This window comes from Ambystoma mexicanum, chromosome 8 (genome assembly GCF_040938575.1).
Source record: "Ambystoma mexicanum isolate Mex_15411 chromosome 8, UKY_AmexF1_1, whole genome shotgun sequence".
NCBI lineage: Eukaryota > Metazoa > Chordata > Amphibia > Caudata > Ambystomatidae > Ambystoma > Ambystoma mexicanum.
The window spans coordinates 841,754,629-841,773,707 of NC_090929.1; the positions used below are offsets into that span (position 1 = coordinate 841,754,629).

At 43.0% G+C, this 19,079-nt stretch overlaps 1 protein-coding gene across 1 annotated transcript in view; it reads right to left on the minus strand.

Moving 5' to 3' along the window:
* Positions 1-19,079, minus strand: part of CDH23 (cadherin related 23) — a 3,939,560-nt gene that overhangs the window by 2,333,050 nt on the left and 1,587,431 nt on the right. The window contains exon 9 of the mRNA XM_069610726.1: positions 10,068-10,146. Coding sequence (XP_069466827.1) covers positions 10,068-10,146 — 79 coding nt within the window. The remainder of the gene's footprint in view (positions 1-10,067; positions 10,147-19,079) is intronic.

Consider the following 19,079-nt stretch of genomic DNA (forward strand, 5'->3'; position numbering starts at 1 on the left):
ATGAGGAAGTGTGATCACCGAAAGGATGCTGGGATGTGGAGACAGCAGATTTCACCTGCAAGTTCTAAGAGGATCCTTTGTTCATAAAGCCTGCCTTCCCATGGCTGCACTGAGAAAGATGTGCTGAGAATGAAGGTTTTCCCATGTGTGCTTAGTGGCTGTTATTGCAGAGCCTTGACCGTGCTGAAGCCTGAAGGCTCATAGAAGAAAGCAAGCCGAGGGACAGAGGAGTGGAGGAGACTCCCAGTTGGCATGGCCAGACCTGAGATAACTGTGCTGTAGAAAGGTGTTGGTCCCAAGTGTGCCCAAAGCAGTAGCAGAAGTTGAAGAAGTCAGGAAGGTGAAGAAGCCGGCAACCACAGTGTTCCTGGAGCCGGTGAGTGAATCTTGGCGTTCAGGTTCACTTTGAAAACCTTGCTGGTAACTGTTACCAGCTCTAAAGTGGCTTGCATAAGAGTAGAAGCAGGAATAAACTGTTAATCGTTGTGAAGAGTATTGCTAACAATGGAAATGTGTCATGCGCACTTCCAGTAAAAGTCATAGGGCGTCATTACGAGTTTGAAGGCAGCCATGGAGCTATTAGCTCCATGGCTGCCTCCAAACCGGGCTCCTTCACTGGGTTCCCGCAATGGGGATTTACCGGGTCATTCCGACATAGAAGGACCCGGTAAGTCCTCCTTACAGGAACCTTTCCCCATTCCCATTTGAGCCCCCATAAAAATATTTTGAATATTTCGGAAAAATGTTTCAGTAAAAACCCCATAAAAAAGATTATCATTGTAATATCATGGAACTGTGTTAGAGATGCTACTCAACATTGCTTGGCATGGACTTGGTGATTTGTTTCAGAGAATCCTGGACTGCACGGTAGGGTCATCACTCGGCCTACCTTTTGTATGTATGTATATCCATGACCACGAGAGTGCCACCCTTATCTGCTGGTTTAATTATTATTCCCTTGTTTGTCTGGAGTGTTCTTATTGCCTTACTCTCTCCGGAGGTACGTTTCTGTTTAGTTATATATTCTTTGTCAACTATGATGCCAGCTCTTACAGGGTTTCTGAGACTGTCTATTTATTTGTCAAGTTTCGGGTTAGGGTCATATGAAGGTGCCCTGTTGGAGTCTTTTTTGTGTCATTTTACTCACAGACAGTGTTATTTTCATTGTTCCACCCATTGAAATGTTCTTGGAGAAGTAAGCATAATACGCAGTATTCGCTTTCCCTGCAAAGTTAACGTTGCCTACTTTCTGAAAGGGGCGATACGTCAGTCCCTTGGAGAGTACAGATTATTCAGCATATCTAACTTTGTGCCTGGAGCGGTTGATAACTAAAGAGTCATTAGTTGTATGGTCGCCCATCAGTTTCTCAGTGCTGTTCTGTTTGGTGAGTGGATCACTGTTCTCTAAACCAATAATCCTTCACTATTCACTATTCTATTTATAACTGTAGCAACCTCTACCTACCTCAAATAAAGATATAAAACTCAACCCCCCTCAACCAGGACGATCTCTGCACATTTGCCAACAGTACAAACACCACAGAAAGCATTTAAACTGCTCCCAAAGACGCAGTAGTCCTTCCTCTCTTGACCCAACACACTCAAGAAATGCCAATCCTATCATTCCGCTCCCCTTTCCCAGGAAACTATTTGAGCAAGCAGTAACTATAATCCTTCATTAAAGAAACAGACCTCTGCCTCTCCTGCCAACTTGCTTTTGCAGGGAATCGTACAAAAATGTCGACCTGGGAACCGCGACGGCCGAAAATGCCGACTTTTTTTTCTTTTTAACCCCTCCCTTACACCATATATATATGTGGGGGGGTTAAGTGTATAATATTAATATGGGAGGGGCTGCGGGGGGTAAAAAGGGTAAAAAAGTCGCCATTTTCGGCCGTCGGCGTGATCACATAGATCCCTTTTGCAGAGACAGAGGAGCTAATCAAGTCTTCTAACAGTTGTAAGAAAAAAGCATGAGACTATCTCAGGGGTAAACATTTCAAGTTGCAAGATTCTAACCAGCCATTAAAAGTCACTTGCCAACTAATTTCTACACTTACACATAGCACATACTTGCATACTTGCCAATTGTACATTCTCATTAGTCAATGGCTAGTAACGAGTGCACATTTTGACCACTGGTCTTTCTGATAGTAATGGTCCCCTGCCGTGATCCTACTTGACCAATCAGCCACTTTTGGCATAGTTAACTAAGCAATCTTCCAGTGCCACCTCTTCTATGTCAACATTTTAAACCTAGTGCTAACACTGATCAATCCTGATTGTACACAAACAGGAGCACTTGACTTTTTTTTTAATGAAAAGAAATAACCTTAAATTGCAGAGCAGGGGTACACATTACCCCCAATTAAGAGAGAGAGAGAACAGCTGCAGCTGCCCACAAACAGCCCGAATCAAAACAGAGTAAGTGCAAGGCACTATCCAAATTCATGTTGGAACACTGGCAACTGGATAGGTTTTGAACGGTTAGGAAGTCCCTATGGGAGATAGGCAGCATCTTAATTTACCATCCACAGCATAAGAAAACTTGCACAGCATAGGGAGCACCATTTAATAGCACTTACCAGGGGTTAAGGAGTCCTGGTTTAGGGTGGAGGGTCACATCTGGACAAGAGAGAGAAGAATGGCCCTATCCCTCACAAACAATATAAAAAACCTTGCACTGTATCTAGCGATTTCTGTGACATCTGTTGCACATGGTGTCAAAGTAGAATCCATTAAACCCTGATACAGAGGTACACCATTGCCAATCAAGATGCTGAGTGTGGTGAGATTGACAAGTAAGTCCTGACTCCGCACAAGGGTCACTTCATAAACTGCCGGGTGTGACCTCTGTACAGATGAAAAAGAAATTACCCCCGCCCCCTAGAGCCAGGCCATGGTTTTGACATGCTCAAAGATGGAGATACAAGAGGGAACCTATTTGAAAGTGGCTCTGAAGTCCGGGTTGGATCTTAAAGATTCCTTGGAAGTCAGAGCAGGAGCTATTGACTGGAACTAACATGGAGAGGTCAAATCAAGGTGCTTCTGTTGAGCCTAGAGAACACCCCATTCACAATGAATCAAGGACCACCCGTGGCTCAGCTCATATGTGAACAAATACTAATTCTGACTATGAAGAGATTCAGACATTGGATACTACTTATTAAGCAGAAGCTGTAGTCAGAGGCATTACTGAAGCATGAGAAGCAGACGTCCTATCAAAGGGTCTCAGAAATATACATTCTATGGAACATATAGCGACACAAAGAACTGATCCTTGAGATTCCCTGAGGGTAGCTAGTGTGAGACTCAAGCTTGTGTGACTGCTTGGTGGAATGAAGTGGCAGATATTCATGGAGGTAGGTGTTACAATATTCAGTCAGTGAACACACTTTTGGGACAGCATGTCAGCACCCAAACAAGTTGGAGGCAGGGGAAACATGCTGCTAGTGGAATTTTGACTTTGGTAGCAGCCATTGATGTGTGCACTAGGAATGGCAGAATTACATGTAGTAAATTGAAGGCTTCATCCATCCAATTCACATTCCGCCGCCCTTGACAAGTTGCTCAGGAGTAAGGGCACCGATAGTATTAGTACCTATACAGGTTTTGCATTACAGTCATGAAAATGGAGACCGAAGGAGGAGATTGCACTTTCAGTTCCTCCCACTATCTCAGGGAAACATGGGGAATGGGTGCAGATCATGTCTACTGAAGAGCAGTGAAGAACAATGCACTTTGGAGTTGAATATTGGGAATACATTATAATTTCCTGGGCTCAATGCATGCAGTCCCCATCCATTCATAATTCAAACACTAATGATGCTGAAAATGACATCGATGATGATCAAGACAAATAATATGATCCAACAGAGTAGAGGCAGGAGCAGGAGTCATTGCTGGAAAGCGGGATATTGAGGAGGAAATGACATCATAAAAACAGAGGCTGTAATAGATGCTCACCCTCGCTTGTGTGCAGTCTCTTCAAGCAACAGTCCTTTTGTTATAGATCAGAAAGTGCAGCGCATAATTGTATGGACTCTAGAACACAAGCACCACCAGCACCATCACACACAGATAAGCCCAGCATGTTTGATGTTAGCCCAAAACACAAATCATTATTGCAGTACTTCAGACAGAATAACCAACCACCAAATCTGGCCACTTGCACACTCGGTGTGCCGAGGCAAGGCAGTGATAATGTTGGGTACCACATCTATGCAGTCCCCTATTCTGCAGAATGATAATGCAGACACGGGTAGACATGGGAAGAAGTACAATAATCTGAAGCGCACCACATCCCTCCACAAACCATCAGAAACGAGGGATACCACTACCAGTCTGTAAAATTACGCCTGAAAATACTGTAGCTCTGAAGCATACCAATTATTCCCCATTAACTATTGCAAGTGTGTGGAAGCATTTGAGCATGAAAACAATATCACAAGTCACATGACAGACAACACAGTGCTACCTTGGAATAACGTTGGCAATAAACTTCTTGCTCTACTCTTTTGTTGAAGACTGTGGATTTCCTCGGTTTATGGCAAAAGTAGACCAATTCTGGGAAGTTCCTGGCTGCCATTTCTTTCCCCTAGTAAGGCAGTACTGGAAATTGTCCAGCAACATTTTGACTACAATGGAGTGGGTACTACCGCAGTCGTAAGCCACAAATTCTACTTCACAATGGACATGTGAACTATTGGTCAGAACATTGACTACATGGTCATGCCAACACACTGCATGATTGTATTCATTTATTTATTTACATACAGGCACAAACAATGCTCTTTTGATTGCAAAATAATGTACAATAGATACAATATGAAATTTCAAGGGAAGCAGTGAGTTTCTTAGAATGGGGTAAGTTTGAGTGAAATTCTAGACGAAAATAGAGGGAAAGTGAGTGGAGTCGAAAGGACAGGTTGAAGAGTTCAGCAAGGTAAGAAGCCAAGAAAGGGGCAATAGGCTTGACTGGCTAAGGAAAAAGATGGTCTGATGGGACACAAGAGGGGTTAGCCTTCATCATTTGAAATAGGACTTCTTCAGTATTATCTGTGAAAATGGAGTTGATAGTCATAGGTTTAGGAGAGGCGAGTTCAGAGTGTCTTGAAGCTAGCGTGGATGTTTGGAGGGAGAGTCGATGAGTTTGAGGGAGAATTCCTGTTTCGCTCTATGCTCCATCGAGAGACTTGAGAGAGTTAACCTGCATAAAGATAGATTTTCAGGTCCTCATGTGAGTGGGCACACCTCCATGTTTGCATCAGCCAACACTTATCTGTGCGGAGACTGTGTATGAAGTGGGTACTCATGGATGAGGAAGTTGAGACTTAGGGCTGAATGTTAGCAGTGAGAAGAGAGAGGCAAATGAGTCATATACTTGGGATTGGAGTCTGCAGAAGGCTCTGCAGAGTCCCACTTGTTTGTTGGCAATATGGGCATTACAATGGATAATGGTGCACCTGACCTCTTTTGTGATGACTGGTAGGGTTTCTGACCCTTTAAGGACACCATCATTACATGAATCACAGCAACAAGGAATTGTCCAATCTTGTTACAGCTTGAAATATGAAGGGAAGCAAGAAAGGTATCATGTATCCCACAGAGTGTACAGCAGGAGGAGAGCCCCTTGCAGAAAGTGGAAACAGGAAACAGCCACATGCAGCCTGCATGTGGAGCACGGACACACAGAAATCTGTGAAAGACTGCTCTCTCCCTTCTACATGGTGCTGTGCCAGCAAGACTCATCCACATCCGAAGAGGAGGCAGGATTGTATCAGAAGTGGTCGGCCAGTTCCAGAAGAAGGCTACCCTGAGGACCAGTGGATCACCGACGGGAAGAAGCTGGATTGACAAAGAGACACCGAAGCCCACAAAGGACCTGATCTGTGGTTCCACCACAGTTGAAGAGAACACCTCTCTCGAGGAAATCTGCTATGAGGAGCAAGGAAGGCTGTGGTTCCAGGGAACCAGGAGAAGGGTGGAGAGTATAAGCACGACCCAACCCGGGGCAAAAAGGACTATACCCCACGCAGGGGTGAGAGAAACAATTATTCGAATCAGGGTAGGAACAAAGAAACCCAAAGCAAGGGTGAGAGAATTTATTACCCAATACAGGGTGAGAATGAAGATATCTCAACACGTGAAGACATAATCAACAACCCTAGACAGAGTTAAGATACCCGACACAGAAAATGATCCCAATAACAGGGATACTCCCATGCCCTGCATTCTGTTAAGGCAAGTATTTGCACAACATTTAGAACAATTAAGGGCTAACTTTCCACAAGTTGTTTGTAAAAGACAAAACCATTATAAAATAGTCCTTGAATTCTTCTTCCAAATATATTTTTTCACATAATAATTCAGCTCAACGTGTTTCGGACAATTCGTCCCTTCTTCAGGAGCACAATACAGTAAATCTGTGGAATTAACAGATAATAAGATTACTACCAAGAGATCTGCACCATATAGCGGATGCTAGGGAAACTAACATAGCATCAGTAGGAAGGCCTAGAATGTGGTTTGTTCAGATAGGGAGTTGTAAAACCTAGGCTGCCACCTCCAATTATGAGCATAACGTGTTAATCAGGAGAGGTGATTAGGTATCCAAATTCAAACTGTGGAACCAAAGTGTTCATGATTATATCCTGGCTTTGCTGGCAGATGATACCGTGATCCTGGACAGATCATATTATATCACTGACAGTACTGTGCTGTCTTCTGTGAAAAGGTTTGCCTTCTCACATGCTGGTGGCATTGTGCAGCCCATTACCTGATCTTTCTTTTTATGTAGGCTATTTTAGTGGAAGGGGTTGTAGACAGGAGAAAGCAGACCAGATATTGCAGGCCACTGGCAAGCGTGTTTTAAGGTCTGCTTATTTTACACAGAACATGTGTTGCTTTCTGAACAATTCAAATGTTGTTCTGCATGTTTCTAAATAGTTTTGCACACCTGTATTCTGGGTATATCTAAAGCTTTAAAATACAAAAGAGAAACCCTGATTACATCATTTAAGATCACGTCAATTAGTATGCTGCTATTATATACTTTCTTTGATGATGGAGACACTGAAGCTATAATCTTTCCCGTTTTGCATAATATGCTTCTATAGCATCTTCTTTTTAAAAATGGTCATGTTGGGCTATGTGAAGTGTGTACTTTCCAAGCCATTTCTATAACATGGGATTATTTTAGTTTATGACAAGAACTGAAAAATAAAGTGGTACAGTGCAAACATTGCAGAGTGGCCACACATCCCAGCTTCACCTCTTAACCAATGTGTGATATTGTGCATCTCATTTAATCTTAAATTGCCTAACCTGTCAAAATTGCCAATGCATAAATCTATCAACATTGTCAGTCTATCAGAGCTATTTTATCTAAGGGTTTGATCTTCAAAAAAACCCTCACTCATGATGCCACTGGCTATAATGTTGCTTCTTTTATAATAAAAGTGAGCATTGAGATATTGCACACCAGAGCCACTTGCTTCTTTGCTCTTTAGCAGCAGCACTACATGAAAACCATGTCCATCTTCTAATCTCAGTCTTTCTAGATATGGAAAACCTCCTGGTACCTTGTAATCTTCAGCGTATATCTGTGCATGGTATGTACAGCTTTCACATTGCTTCTAATTGGTCTCCTGTATCCATGCTTGAGCACTTTTGAATTCTGTGAGGCAGCTAGTCTGAGTCCTCTGTCTATTCTGGATTATGTGCACCTTTCTTCATACGATCTGTGTCCGGCATTTATGCTATGGCCGGTAAACCTTCCTTGTGGCTGCTATTGATGAAAAGCTTCCTATACCCATGCTAGAACCCCAGTACCCTTGTCATGGACTGCTAATGTTGCACTTGAAATGCTACTAACTTGTCATTCTGATTGCAGCAAGAATGAAGAAGGTAAGGGGACTGAAAGTGAATTCCCCATGCCTATTTTGATCGCTGTGATGCATGGGTTGTGATCAGGGGTGCGAGGGGGGGGTGCACAATTAAATATTCTAGATCCCTAAATGCCTTGGTTCGCTGGAGAGGGGCTCCAAAGGTGTTTGGTCCCCAGACCCCAAAAGTGCTTAAGATGGCCCTGGAGATGCTGCCTCTGTTATCTGTGATAGATGAGCAGTGGAAATGGAAGCCTGCCAGCAGGAAGTGAAGCCCTAGTAATCAATAGTTTCAGAAACATTTCCCTAAATTCCAGTAGAATGAAAGGCCCGCCGTGCTCAAACTGTAAAGCAGGTTAATCATTGGAGTCTTTCATGTGTTCGGTATGATTGTTCGCTGTGATAGCGCTCTCCTGCTGGGCAGCAGACACTGGCTAGGATTATGGGTTTCCAGCATTCAAGCAAATGTATGCGCCTAAGAGAAGGTGCTGGGGGGGCGGGGGGGCGCGTGTGTGTGTGTGTGTGTGTGTGTGTGTGTGTGTGTGTGTGTGTGTGTGTGTGTGTGTGTTTTGAGAGATAGCTTGTGTGTCTCAAAATTCTTCGATCACTTACCAAAGCAAGGAGAAGTACCCAGGAACGCCAGCATAGCCCCTAAACGACCCCCCCGCCCCTTTACACCTTCATGGTAATAAGAATGTGTCCATCCACTTCAAAAATAATTAATTCGTTCACACCACTCTTCATGTATCAATCTTCAGTGTGGTATCAGTTTTTTGGACAATGTTAAGCTCACCTGCACTGGTAGAGAGTCATGCCGCAGTGAAGCTCTTAGACCAACACAATGTGCCGCCTGTGCCATGGGCAGTTCCTTGGAATTCCTAAGATAGCTGTTCAGTGTATTTGCAAGTGCTGTGGTGGGTTCTCTTTGTGATGCACTGATGCCGTGGGTACAAGGTGTTACAATGGGCACTGCCAGTGGTATGAACACAGATTAGGGGACAGGAGCATAGAGACATGGCATCATTTGAAAACACTATTCTGACCCTTACCGTGTCCAGATGTTGAAAAAAAAAAAGATATCGGATTAGCACATGAAGATGGTCATTGACCTCCACTCGGCCAATCAGAATGTTTAGACTGCTGTCAATAACTACTGACATTGACTTCATTCTTAACATTCTGTCTTGAAAAGAAGACAGGAAAACAACAATGCAATTCCCAGGCAAAATTTTGTTCAAAGGGAGACTGCCTCTCTGAATGTACCTTTTTTGGCTGCAACATGCTTTTTAACACACGAGAAAAAACACTAAAATGTGGGTACCTACTTTCACATTCTTATAGAGAAACCATTTACTTTTACATAGAGCTCATGTATGCTAATGTTAAACATGTTTCAATTCAACCATCTTTGCAATAAGGCATTTAATCGGTATGGCAATGGATGATTGTATTTTGCTTAAGAATACTTCTTGAGTGAATACTTGTTCATTAGCATGAAGGAACATAGTCCTAATTTATTCAACACTTTCAAGCAAAAAAAATAAAAAAAATTACCTAACGACTTTCTTGTTCGAAGACAAGATATCGTCAATCATCCACTTTGATGACTGTGTTGCTACTATGCATACAGATCCATTCCATTTAATAATGAAAGTACTTGAACAAAATCCAAACTTCTTTCATTTCGCCTCTCTGAAAGGCGAAGGTGCTAGGTAGGATCAAATGCAAGACGATTTTCAACTTGCCAATCCCCACTGGTTGGCTGTTATAGTGTATATCCTTCCTTTCTAAAGATAAGGCCATTGTCCACATAATCTACACTTCTACAGAAGGCTATAGAAGGGACGACTGCAACTAAGAAGCAGCTGTAGCCCAATCATGTTGCTAGGTGTGAGGAAATACTTGGAGAAGATGATTGACTTGTTAAGTTCAATTGATTTGCTCCTGATATCTCAGGTAGGTTTCATTACGAAACGGATCTCAGACATATCTGCCTGTTCTACAGGAAATGTGAACAGGGATCGTGAGCAGAAGTCTTCCCGTAGCTAAGCACTTCGAATTAATTAACTCTGTTTCGGTACTGGCGGGCTGCGATTAACCCATGCAGCCTTTGCCTGTATTGTCCCACTGGCAGAAACTCAATAGAGACATACAAGGGTGAACACGTTGTGTGTGTCTTACCAGAAACAATGGTGTATCCAATTCCTCTGGGCTGTCCCTTATCCTGGTCTATTGCAGTGAGCATGCGGACTGTTATTCCCTGAAGAAGAAAAATAGAGTTCTGTATTTGGAAATTGGCATTGTTAAGACACGATTCATATACACCTTTACAACTTTAACATTAGAGACAATAGAAATTCACTTTAGCCTTACTTTTATTCTGCAGAACAATAAGAACGTACTTACATATGAAATTCGTCAATGGAATTGGCCATTATGCTGTAACAACTAAATAAAGCTATCATCGCCCCTCTGTTATAAACAATACATCACCTGCATACACACTATTTGATTCTCAGATATATAAAATCTCCTAATGGAAGTCAAAATTATTGCGAGGGAGGACAATCGAAAGTTGCAGATGTACACCAAAGGCAACCCTCTGTTCCACAACCACCAATCTCGTTTCATTCTGCCCAGGGGCACCGAGACTTCACTTCTCAATATAAGAGAAGATTTCTGAAAGTATAACAGGCCAGCTGGTTGGCTGAATGCCATTAACAGGGCTATCCATCACCTGACCCATTATTAAATGCTACTAGGTAAGGCCCTTGGAGATCTACACTGTTGTCCTTTCACTTTGTGTATTATTATTTTACTCCAGTATCTTAAAAGAATGTCTGAACCGCCTGTAATTCTATTATTAAGATATTACTATCCTTTTGTGTCTCTCTAAAAGACTTGTTGCCTAGAAATACCCATCAGATTTGTAGTCACATTTCCATGTGCATAACATAGTAAATAGATAAATACCTGGTATGTCACCCGCTATTCACAATATTTTCTAGTTTGTTCTCAAAACTTGACTTAAGGTCCTCAAAATTACCTAAAGTCACATTCTAGATTCTGTACAATCAGACCTTGGTTTTCACTAAGGGAAAAACCTTTGGGATAGATTCCCAGTGCCAGAAGCCTGCTATGCAATAATCCCCTTTTGCTGCCCAACTTTTTTGTGCATGTTTTTGAGACAGAAATTGAAATCACGTAACCGCAAACTCGCCAAAGACAATGCCCTTATTACGTGTTTGCTGGTAACCCACCCGTAATTTCACCGGGCTACCAGCAAACCCACCTTACCACCTCCGCCGCCAGATCCCAGTTATAACGGGATGCTAGGGATGGCAGAGTAACGGTAAGTTCCCATTCCCTCTGAGTCCTAAAGGACTGGGAATGGGTTGCCGCAATCACGTGCTCCTGTAATACTGGTGCAGGGCATGGCAGTGGCCCGAGCTACCGGCAGGTCAGGCCTGCTGGGAGATCCGTGTCCCCTACCAGCAGACATGTACTCTGCTGGAAAAAAAAAAATCTTGCCAGAATTGCCAGCATTTTCTGTTACAATGATGTCTGATGAATTTGTGTTAGTCGAGTAGTGGATTGCTAGCTATGTATACATGCTATAAGTGGGTGCTGTGATTGAAATGCACTGTAGTGTGTGGACATTCTTGTGCAACTCGGTGGAGCAAGGCTGCAATCATTGTTAACTAGACAGCCAATGGGTTGCTTTGTTTGAAATGTTGATTTGGTGGGTAGAATTTCACTGTACACTATTAAGCAGAAAGAGGAGGAATGTGCATTGCAGGCATTTGGAGAAAGTGACTTCTGTAGGCAGAACATGCATTTTCACCAGAAACTGCTTGTCATTCCCAGAGGTACACCAGTGACTGTGTGGAGGGTCAAGTTGGGGATGGTTGCCCGGAAAACATAATACATCTCTGTGCAAAAAAAAAATACACCAGTCTTGGATATGTCAATAAATGTTTCCTTCAATGAATTTTAATTTGTCCTTGGCCCCTGGTTCAAGAAGCATTACATGGGCAGCAGATTCCTTCACGTTATCAGGAAGCATACTCAATATTCTGTAAAGAACACATAAAGCCTTATACTAGTCCCTTTGATGACACAAATCTCACAATCCTCTTCATATAGACCTGATCCAATATCCATTATCGCAGAACTAAGAAATCAAAAAACACTTACATCCTGACTTGCATTGACATAAGACTTCATGTGCTAAGATAAGCACAGGGTTGCAACCATGCACCCCTATCAAGACATGCATTGTGCATTCGTATCCAAGAACTGAGACATCCAAGATATCCCAACATGCATTTTTAACATGACTTGTACGAACCGCTGCTTTCCCACTACTGTGACGGCAACATAGCTCAAGCAGCTCACCTCTGTTGTGAGTTGCATCTGGTATCTAAGTCGTGAGACATCCCCAGATCCCTCAAGGGATACTTCTCTCGTGGCTTGTATCATGTAACTGTGTCCACATACTGAGAGATTGCTGGATCACTCACAAGGCACCTCTAGTCTAACGTGCATTACTATCCCAACACTGAGGCAACAACAGAGCGTTCACAAAAATTCTATCTTGATTTGCATAATGCACTGTACTCTAAGTACTAGGACAACTAGAGGACTCTCAGAATGTACCTTGTTCCAGGATGAATCATGTACTTTTGTAACAGAAATAAAACACCCAGAAAGTTCTTCGAAAACACTTCTTTCTGGTACTTGTGTTTGAACCCCAGTACTAAAACGTCCACAGCACGTTCACAATCAGCCTTTGGATTCATTCCTTGTGCTCCATAGTATCCCAACATTGAGCTCTCACAATGCACCACTAATCCTGTTTACATTATATGTTAATATGAAGATCAGAGCTTTTACAAAATGGACGTCTAACCTGACATGTCCCTCTATCTCATTATTGAGATAAAGGACAATCTTCATGCATGTTCTCACTCACAGTTATGCGTACTGACACAGTCACAGCAATCTGAACAAATCTTTTGCTGCTGAACATTTTATCGCCACCCTATAGCTAAGGTGAGTCGGAGACACCTAGGAACCCTTCAAAATTCAATTGCTAATAACTTTCGATTCAGTAATAGATTGGGCCGAAATTACTAAAGTGTGCGTGCCCCTCCAGACTGCAAAGTTTCGTAAGGATTTGTTAAGAAATAAAAAAATGTATTAAGCGTCCCAAAAATGTTTTTTTCAAAAAGTGTGGCCTACTTCCCATTCATTTTCCCATAGGCAAAATAGGTCAATGTTTGCCAAAGTGCACAGCCTAAACCGCTGGACGGATTTGGACCAGGTCCAAAAGAACTTGGGCACAAAGCATTGAATCGCGATCCATGCATGGATTAGGGATATTCTGTGCCCTAGTTATTTTAAAATTTGATGGAGAAATGGGTGCCCCCTTCCCCAAAAACTATAGTTATATCTCCCATGGCGCTTTGCAGAATCATGGTGTTGGGGAGGAGATAGCGTCGTCCTGCACCCGGCAAGCGCTTTACAATTAGGCAAGACTCCTCTAAGCACTGGAGCACTGAGAAAGCTTTTTTCATGCAAATATACAGACAAGCGTAGGCATGCACTAAATGAAGATAGTATTTAAATATAAGGTGTAAATAACTATTACCTGAATACATGTGTACTTAGTTTTTCTCAAAGCACAATACAGAGCAGTAGGCTCTGTGCCAAAAGGAATGCAGCCTGTGCTAAAAATAGACTACTGGCATTGCCATGGTGCTCTGCTAGCACTGGCAGGCCAACACGTTACTTAGCAGCTGTTTCCTGTCCATCAAAACACCCAGGCAGGCTGGGGCTCATGAACACAATGTAAAAGTATGAGAAAAAGAGGTTTTAAGGAGAATTACTGGATCAGATAAAATATGAGTATATTGACTGAAGCATGGAGAGTATGAGAGGATTTTTTTTTATATATAAATGTTTATAATATAGAAACAATGATGATAAACAATATGCTAAGTTACTTGTCCTAAATGGAAACCCGGCCATGCAGGAAGGAAGACTGCAGCATCCCTTGAAAGGGAAGAAGGACAGTTTTGGATGAGCCATGCCAGTATCCAGTATCCAATTAAAGTTTATATAAGGCTCCTGCTTGCCACCAGCCTGCAGGAGCTGGCAACGGTGATGGACAGAATGCCGCTCAGGAGCAGAGTTCTTTGCCCCCTCCTCATTTTCTGTAAAGATTACATTTATTATTCTTGCAAGATAAGACTCTTGGCCTTAATTCCCTAAAGGATAAACTTTAATCTGGTGTGAGCGTAATGAGCGGTACCCGTTTACTTAAGGGCTACCCCTGTAAGTTGGGCTACCTTTCAATGGTTTTCATAAATGAAACGACTGCCATCTTGTTGTTCTCTCGATGTGGGAGATATTCACAGCTCTAGCCGAGGTTATGGGAAAATGAAGCACAGTAAAAAGCTATTTGCATGTCAAAAACATACAAATGCCATCAGGGTAGAGGTCAGGGGAGTGGCTAGGAGTTGGAGGGGGTCCAGGGACCGAGTTTGCAACACAAATCTTTCTGTAGCCTTGGCTATAGCTGCAAATAGCCGACATCTGAAGGCAAACGCTGTCACAGAAGCAGCATGTGCGCTGAGGTGAAAGGGAGACGGCAGGGGAGGTGAGGTGAGGAGGCCATCTGGGGAGTGGGGGCAGCTGGCACAGATGAGGCGGGCACTTGGTGATGGCCTGGGGGAGCAGGGAAGCATCATTTCTTTTAGCTGTTTTTCCGCTATCAGCTATATCCAAGGTTACAAAAGACTACAGAAAACCACGGTATGTGTAGTTTGGTACCTGTGGTTACATTTGTTGTTATTATTATAGTGATGTCGATGGTGAAAAATCACTGGCTATGGCAGAAGGCCAATGGCAGTGTCTCAATTGCCATTCAGATCTCCCATTCATGCAGTAACCAGGACAGACTCTGCTGAGTGTCAAATTGAGGAAGGGGCCAGCCTCCTCAGGCCGTTTTGTCTGATAAATGAGCGAAACTTACAAGACCACTTAGAGTAATGGGCCTGCCCTTTTCTTGCTTTGAAGCTAAGCAGGGTCAGTCCCAGTTACTGCATAGATGGGTGACCAAATGGCCATCTGAATTATTTACTTTTTTTAAACCTTGAAGGTTTTGCACTCAGAGACAATGTGTGCCTTTTGCTGAATTGCATTCTGTTAATTGCAGTCTCCCAATCAATAATAATAATTAAAAGAATAGGCATTTTTACAGCAACACTGGGATTCCTATCCCTGCGGTAACAGGGATGAACCCCAGCTTTAAAGTGAGGAAGGGGTCATCTCACTAAGGCCATGTTGCCTAATATATTGGACATCCCTTCAATGAGCATTTGCAGAAACATGACATAAGGTGGCTGGATCCTTCCTCGCTTTGACATTAAGCAGGGTCAGTCCTGGTTATTGCATGGATGGGCAACCAAATGTGCATCTGAATAATTAACTTTTTTAAAACCATGCTACTGTCAGTCCTTGAAGGTTTTGCACTCTGAGGCAATTTGTTGCCTTTTGCTGAATTGCATTCAGGCATTTGTTGTCTCCTAATTAATAATAAAAAATAGAAAATAAGTATTTTTAGAGAAACAGTGGGTTTCCTATCCCTGCAGTAACTGGGATGAACCCTGCTTAGCTTCAAGGTGAAGAAGGGCTCAGCCCACTAAGGCCATTTTGCCTGATATATGGACCACGCCATATAAGAACACTTAGAGAAACATAGCCTAAGAGGGCTGGATCGTTCCTTGCTATACAACTAAGCAGGGTTGTTCCTGGTTACTGCATGGATGGCAGACCGTCCACGGCCCTGAATGCTGGGTGTTTTCTTAGTTTTAAATATCGTATAACACACAGCATCTGCATGTTTATGAAACAGAAAAAAAATGAAATAAAAACAAATCACATTTATACTGCACACTGCTATCAGAGAACCCTGGCCTTAATCACTTAACATATTAAATTATTGGGTAAGTATGAAGCCACAGGCCATTGTTCCCTAGTGGTTAAATGCTGGGCCATGAACTCTGGCAGACCAGAGTTCAAGGGTGTATGTTATTTTTTAATGTAACTAATTTAATTTAATTTAAAGAAAAGCAATGCAAGTGGGAGGTGCCGAGGTTTGTTGTAGTGCAGTCCTGTGATCTTATTTAGTATGAGCGCATTTAGACGTGGCTGCAATGTCAGTCACATCCAAACATCCCTTGTGTCAAAATAACGGTGCCGAAATGGCTTTTGCACCAAAAAGGGCACACCAAAATGGGTGCTGCGGCGGAATGGGCCTGCACAATCGGCCCGCGCCAAAATGATGGTGCCGAAAAGGGTGTCCCGCTTGGAGAACGCTGCTTAACCAAAGACAATGCGCCATGGCAAATATTGTAATCTCACTGCGCATTTCCTAAAAACATTTTGAGTTCTCAAAGTTTTAAATATCTCATAACACATGGCATCCACATTATTCTTTTTTTAAACCATGCTACTCTCAGTCCTTGAAGGTTTAGCACGATTGAGACAATTTCTTTGCCGTTGCTGAATTGCATTCTTGTATTTGTAGTCTCACAGTCAAGATGGGAGGAATAATGCCGCAATTGTACACTTTTGCCTAACATAGTTCTATAAGGATTTATATATTTGAGTGACATTATGGTATGTGTACTTTTGCAACAAGACGCCCTCTCGCATTCCCCCACAACACATGCTATTTCTGTGACGCAGTATGCTCTGAATTCTCGGTTATTCTTGGCTATTCTGCCCATAGCAGAGGTTAGAAAAAAGCTTTGTGTTGCAAACGCAGTTCCTAGGCCCCCTCCAACTTTCAATGTCCTCTTACCTCCTCCCCACTAGACTGGTGCCATTTGCCTGTTTTTTACCTATTATTGTCTATTTTCTGTATTCCATTTTCAGATACCTTTGGCTATCACTCACATCGGGAAACACAATTATGGCGGCTTTTTCATTTCTGAAAACCATGATCCTGCAATGCACTGTGGCAAATATATAACTATTTTTTGGGGTGATAAGGGGAAACTGGACGGAATAACCCCCAACCACAAAAAGGCCTCAAGTTCTGGGAAACTTCTCAAGACTCTCTTTTTCTCCTCTTCCTTCCCTCTCCCCCTTCCGTGGTAACTCCCCTTCTGCCGCTGCGACTGGGTTCTGGTCCCTTCTGAGTCATACAGGTGCCAGACCACCCACTAGCATTCCCCCAGCATCCTTTCACAGCACTTGCCCGTGGGCAACCACACTCATCCTCCCTTCCCCCATCTTGCCCTTGCACTTGCCACCTTGGCCCACCCAGCACTTTCCTGCCCCCACCCTCGGGGTTACCCCACTCCTGCACTTCTTCCTCTACCCCCCCCCTAGCACGTAGCACCTTGTCATGCACTTACACGGTTGGATTGTCACAAGGCCAATATGACAGTTTTTGTTGTTCTACTTTTTTGATTCCCATGTACCCTCCGCCCACCATCTTGTCTTGTGGTGCCTGGAAACACCTGTGTATAGGCACCATACAAATGTCCAATAAATAAATAAAGTCTACGCTTCATGCCCAAGTTGTTTCGCACCTGGTCCAATTCCTCCAGCGGTTTAGACTGTGTGGTGCAGCAAAAATTGACCTTTTTTGTCTGTGGGAAAATGAGTAGGCCGCAATGTTGTTTTGTTTTTTTCTTAATTATTTTTTAACATATCTTTACCAAACTTTGCAGTCTAGGGGAAAGGGGTGGATGGGAGTGGGGGTGGGGGCAGAGGGGTATGGGCGTCCCTAATTGTCCTCAGAATTTCATCTAAATCCGTTGCATGAGCCAAAAGTTATTAGCAATTCATTTTTTCAGGTTTCCTATCGGAGACCGACTCACCTTAACCATCATTTTCGTTTTGTTTTGTCCCTGGTATAAGTCCCACTCTTTTTTTTACACCCTCATAAACTGGCTCACCACTCATTCTCTTCTTTCTTATATTGTACAGGCACACTTTGGTGGAATGCCTCTGGAAGAACACCACAGAGGCCCTAGGGGCCAAACACAAGTGAAGTGAACAAACCTTCAGCACTTGTTTCTTTGCTTCTAGCAATCCGGACCGAGCCCACCGACGTAAGAGCATTGCAAACATGTTTACACTCTGCATTTTCTCCTCAATTGGCTGTGCATACTCCTCATTATACACATTGAAAAGAGACCGACGTTTACGGCTTTCTGCGGTATGTTTCCTCTGCTTTAATGAGGGCTGGAGGGAAAAAAAGCTCATTCATTTCCGCCGCGGGAAATTAGAAAAATGTAAGCATTCACAACTGCATTTAACATCAGGATGCAGGAGCGCAAGCCCGGATTGGTCGCATGGCGCAAAAGTTTCATTTATCATCTGCCAGTGGAAGGTCGCAGTCCCAGGCGTCGCCGTCCCAGCAGCCTTGTGAGTTGGCTTGCTCTGTTTCACCAAATACCAGAATTCATTTCTACCTCAGACATCTGTGCATGTTAGCGGTGAGTATATGGGCATGAAGTCATGAACGGGAGGATATACAACAAGAAAAATAAATAATACGGGGCCAGATTAGCGGACTAACAGTAGAATTGGCGCTAATATGAAAAAGGTTGCAATTTAAATACCTCACCTATAGAGTTACAATTGCATGGGTACATAGCAAGAACTGCATGGCTCAATAGAGGCCTTTTACCCCGTCCCACGCTCCCTACGTACTCTATGTAGTATGTATTCCATTTGATCTCAATTAATAATGATGTGCTATTTTAAAAGTAAGTGATGTTTAAAACTCTATGGCCTGATTCATGGAAGTGTTCTATAATGGCGCATTCCCATAGGAAAACGTTCCATGAATCAGGCCCCCACGATATGATATGATATGGCATTTATAACGTGCCTATACATAAATGTATCAAGGCGCGACGAGGCAAGGGAGGGGAACAGAGGGAAGACAGGGACAATGTTCTTACTAGGCCAGGTGACATTGAGATCGCACAAATGCAGGAGAGTGGGGGAGGAGAAAAAGTGCGAGAGGGAAACTGCAGTAAACAGTATGGCAGTATTTATCATTACTGCATAAGGAAATCATGCAGTAACAATAGGGTTCTCCATGTTTCTAATTCAATGACATATTACTGCGTGCGTGATTAGTGCATGCAGTGTTATAGCGTC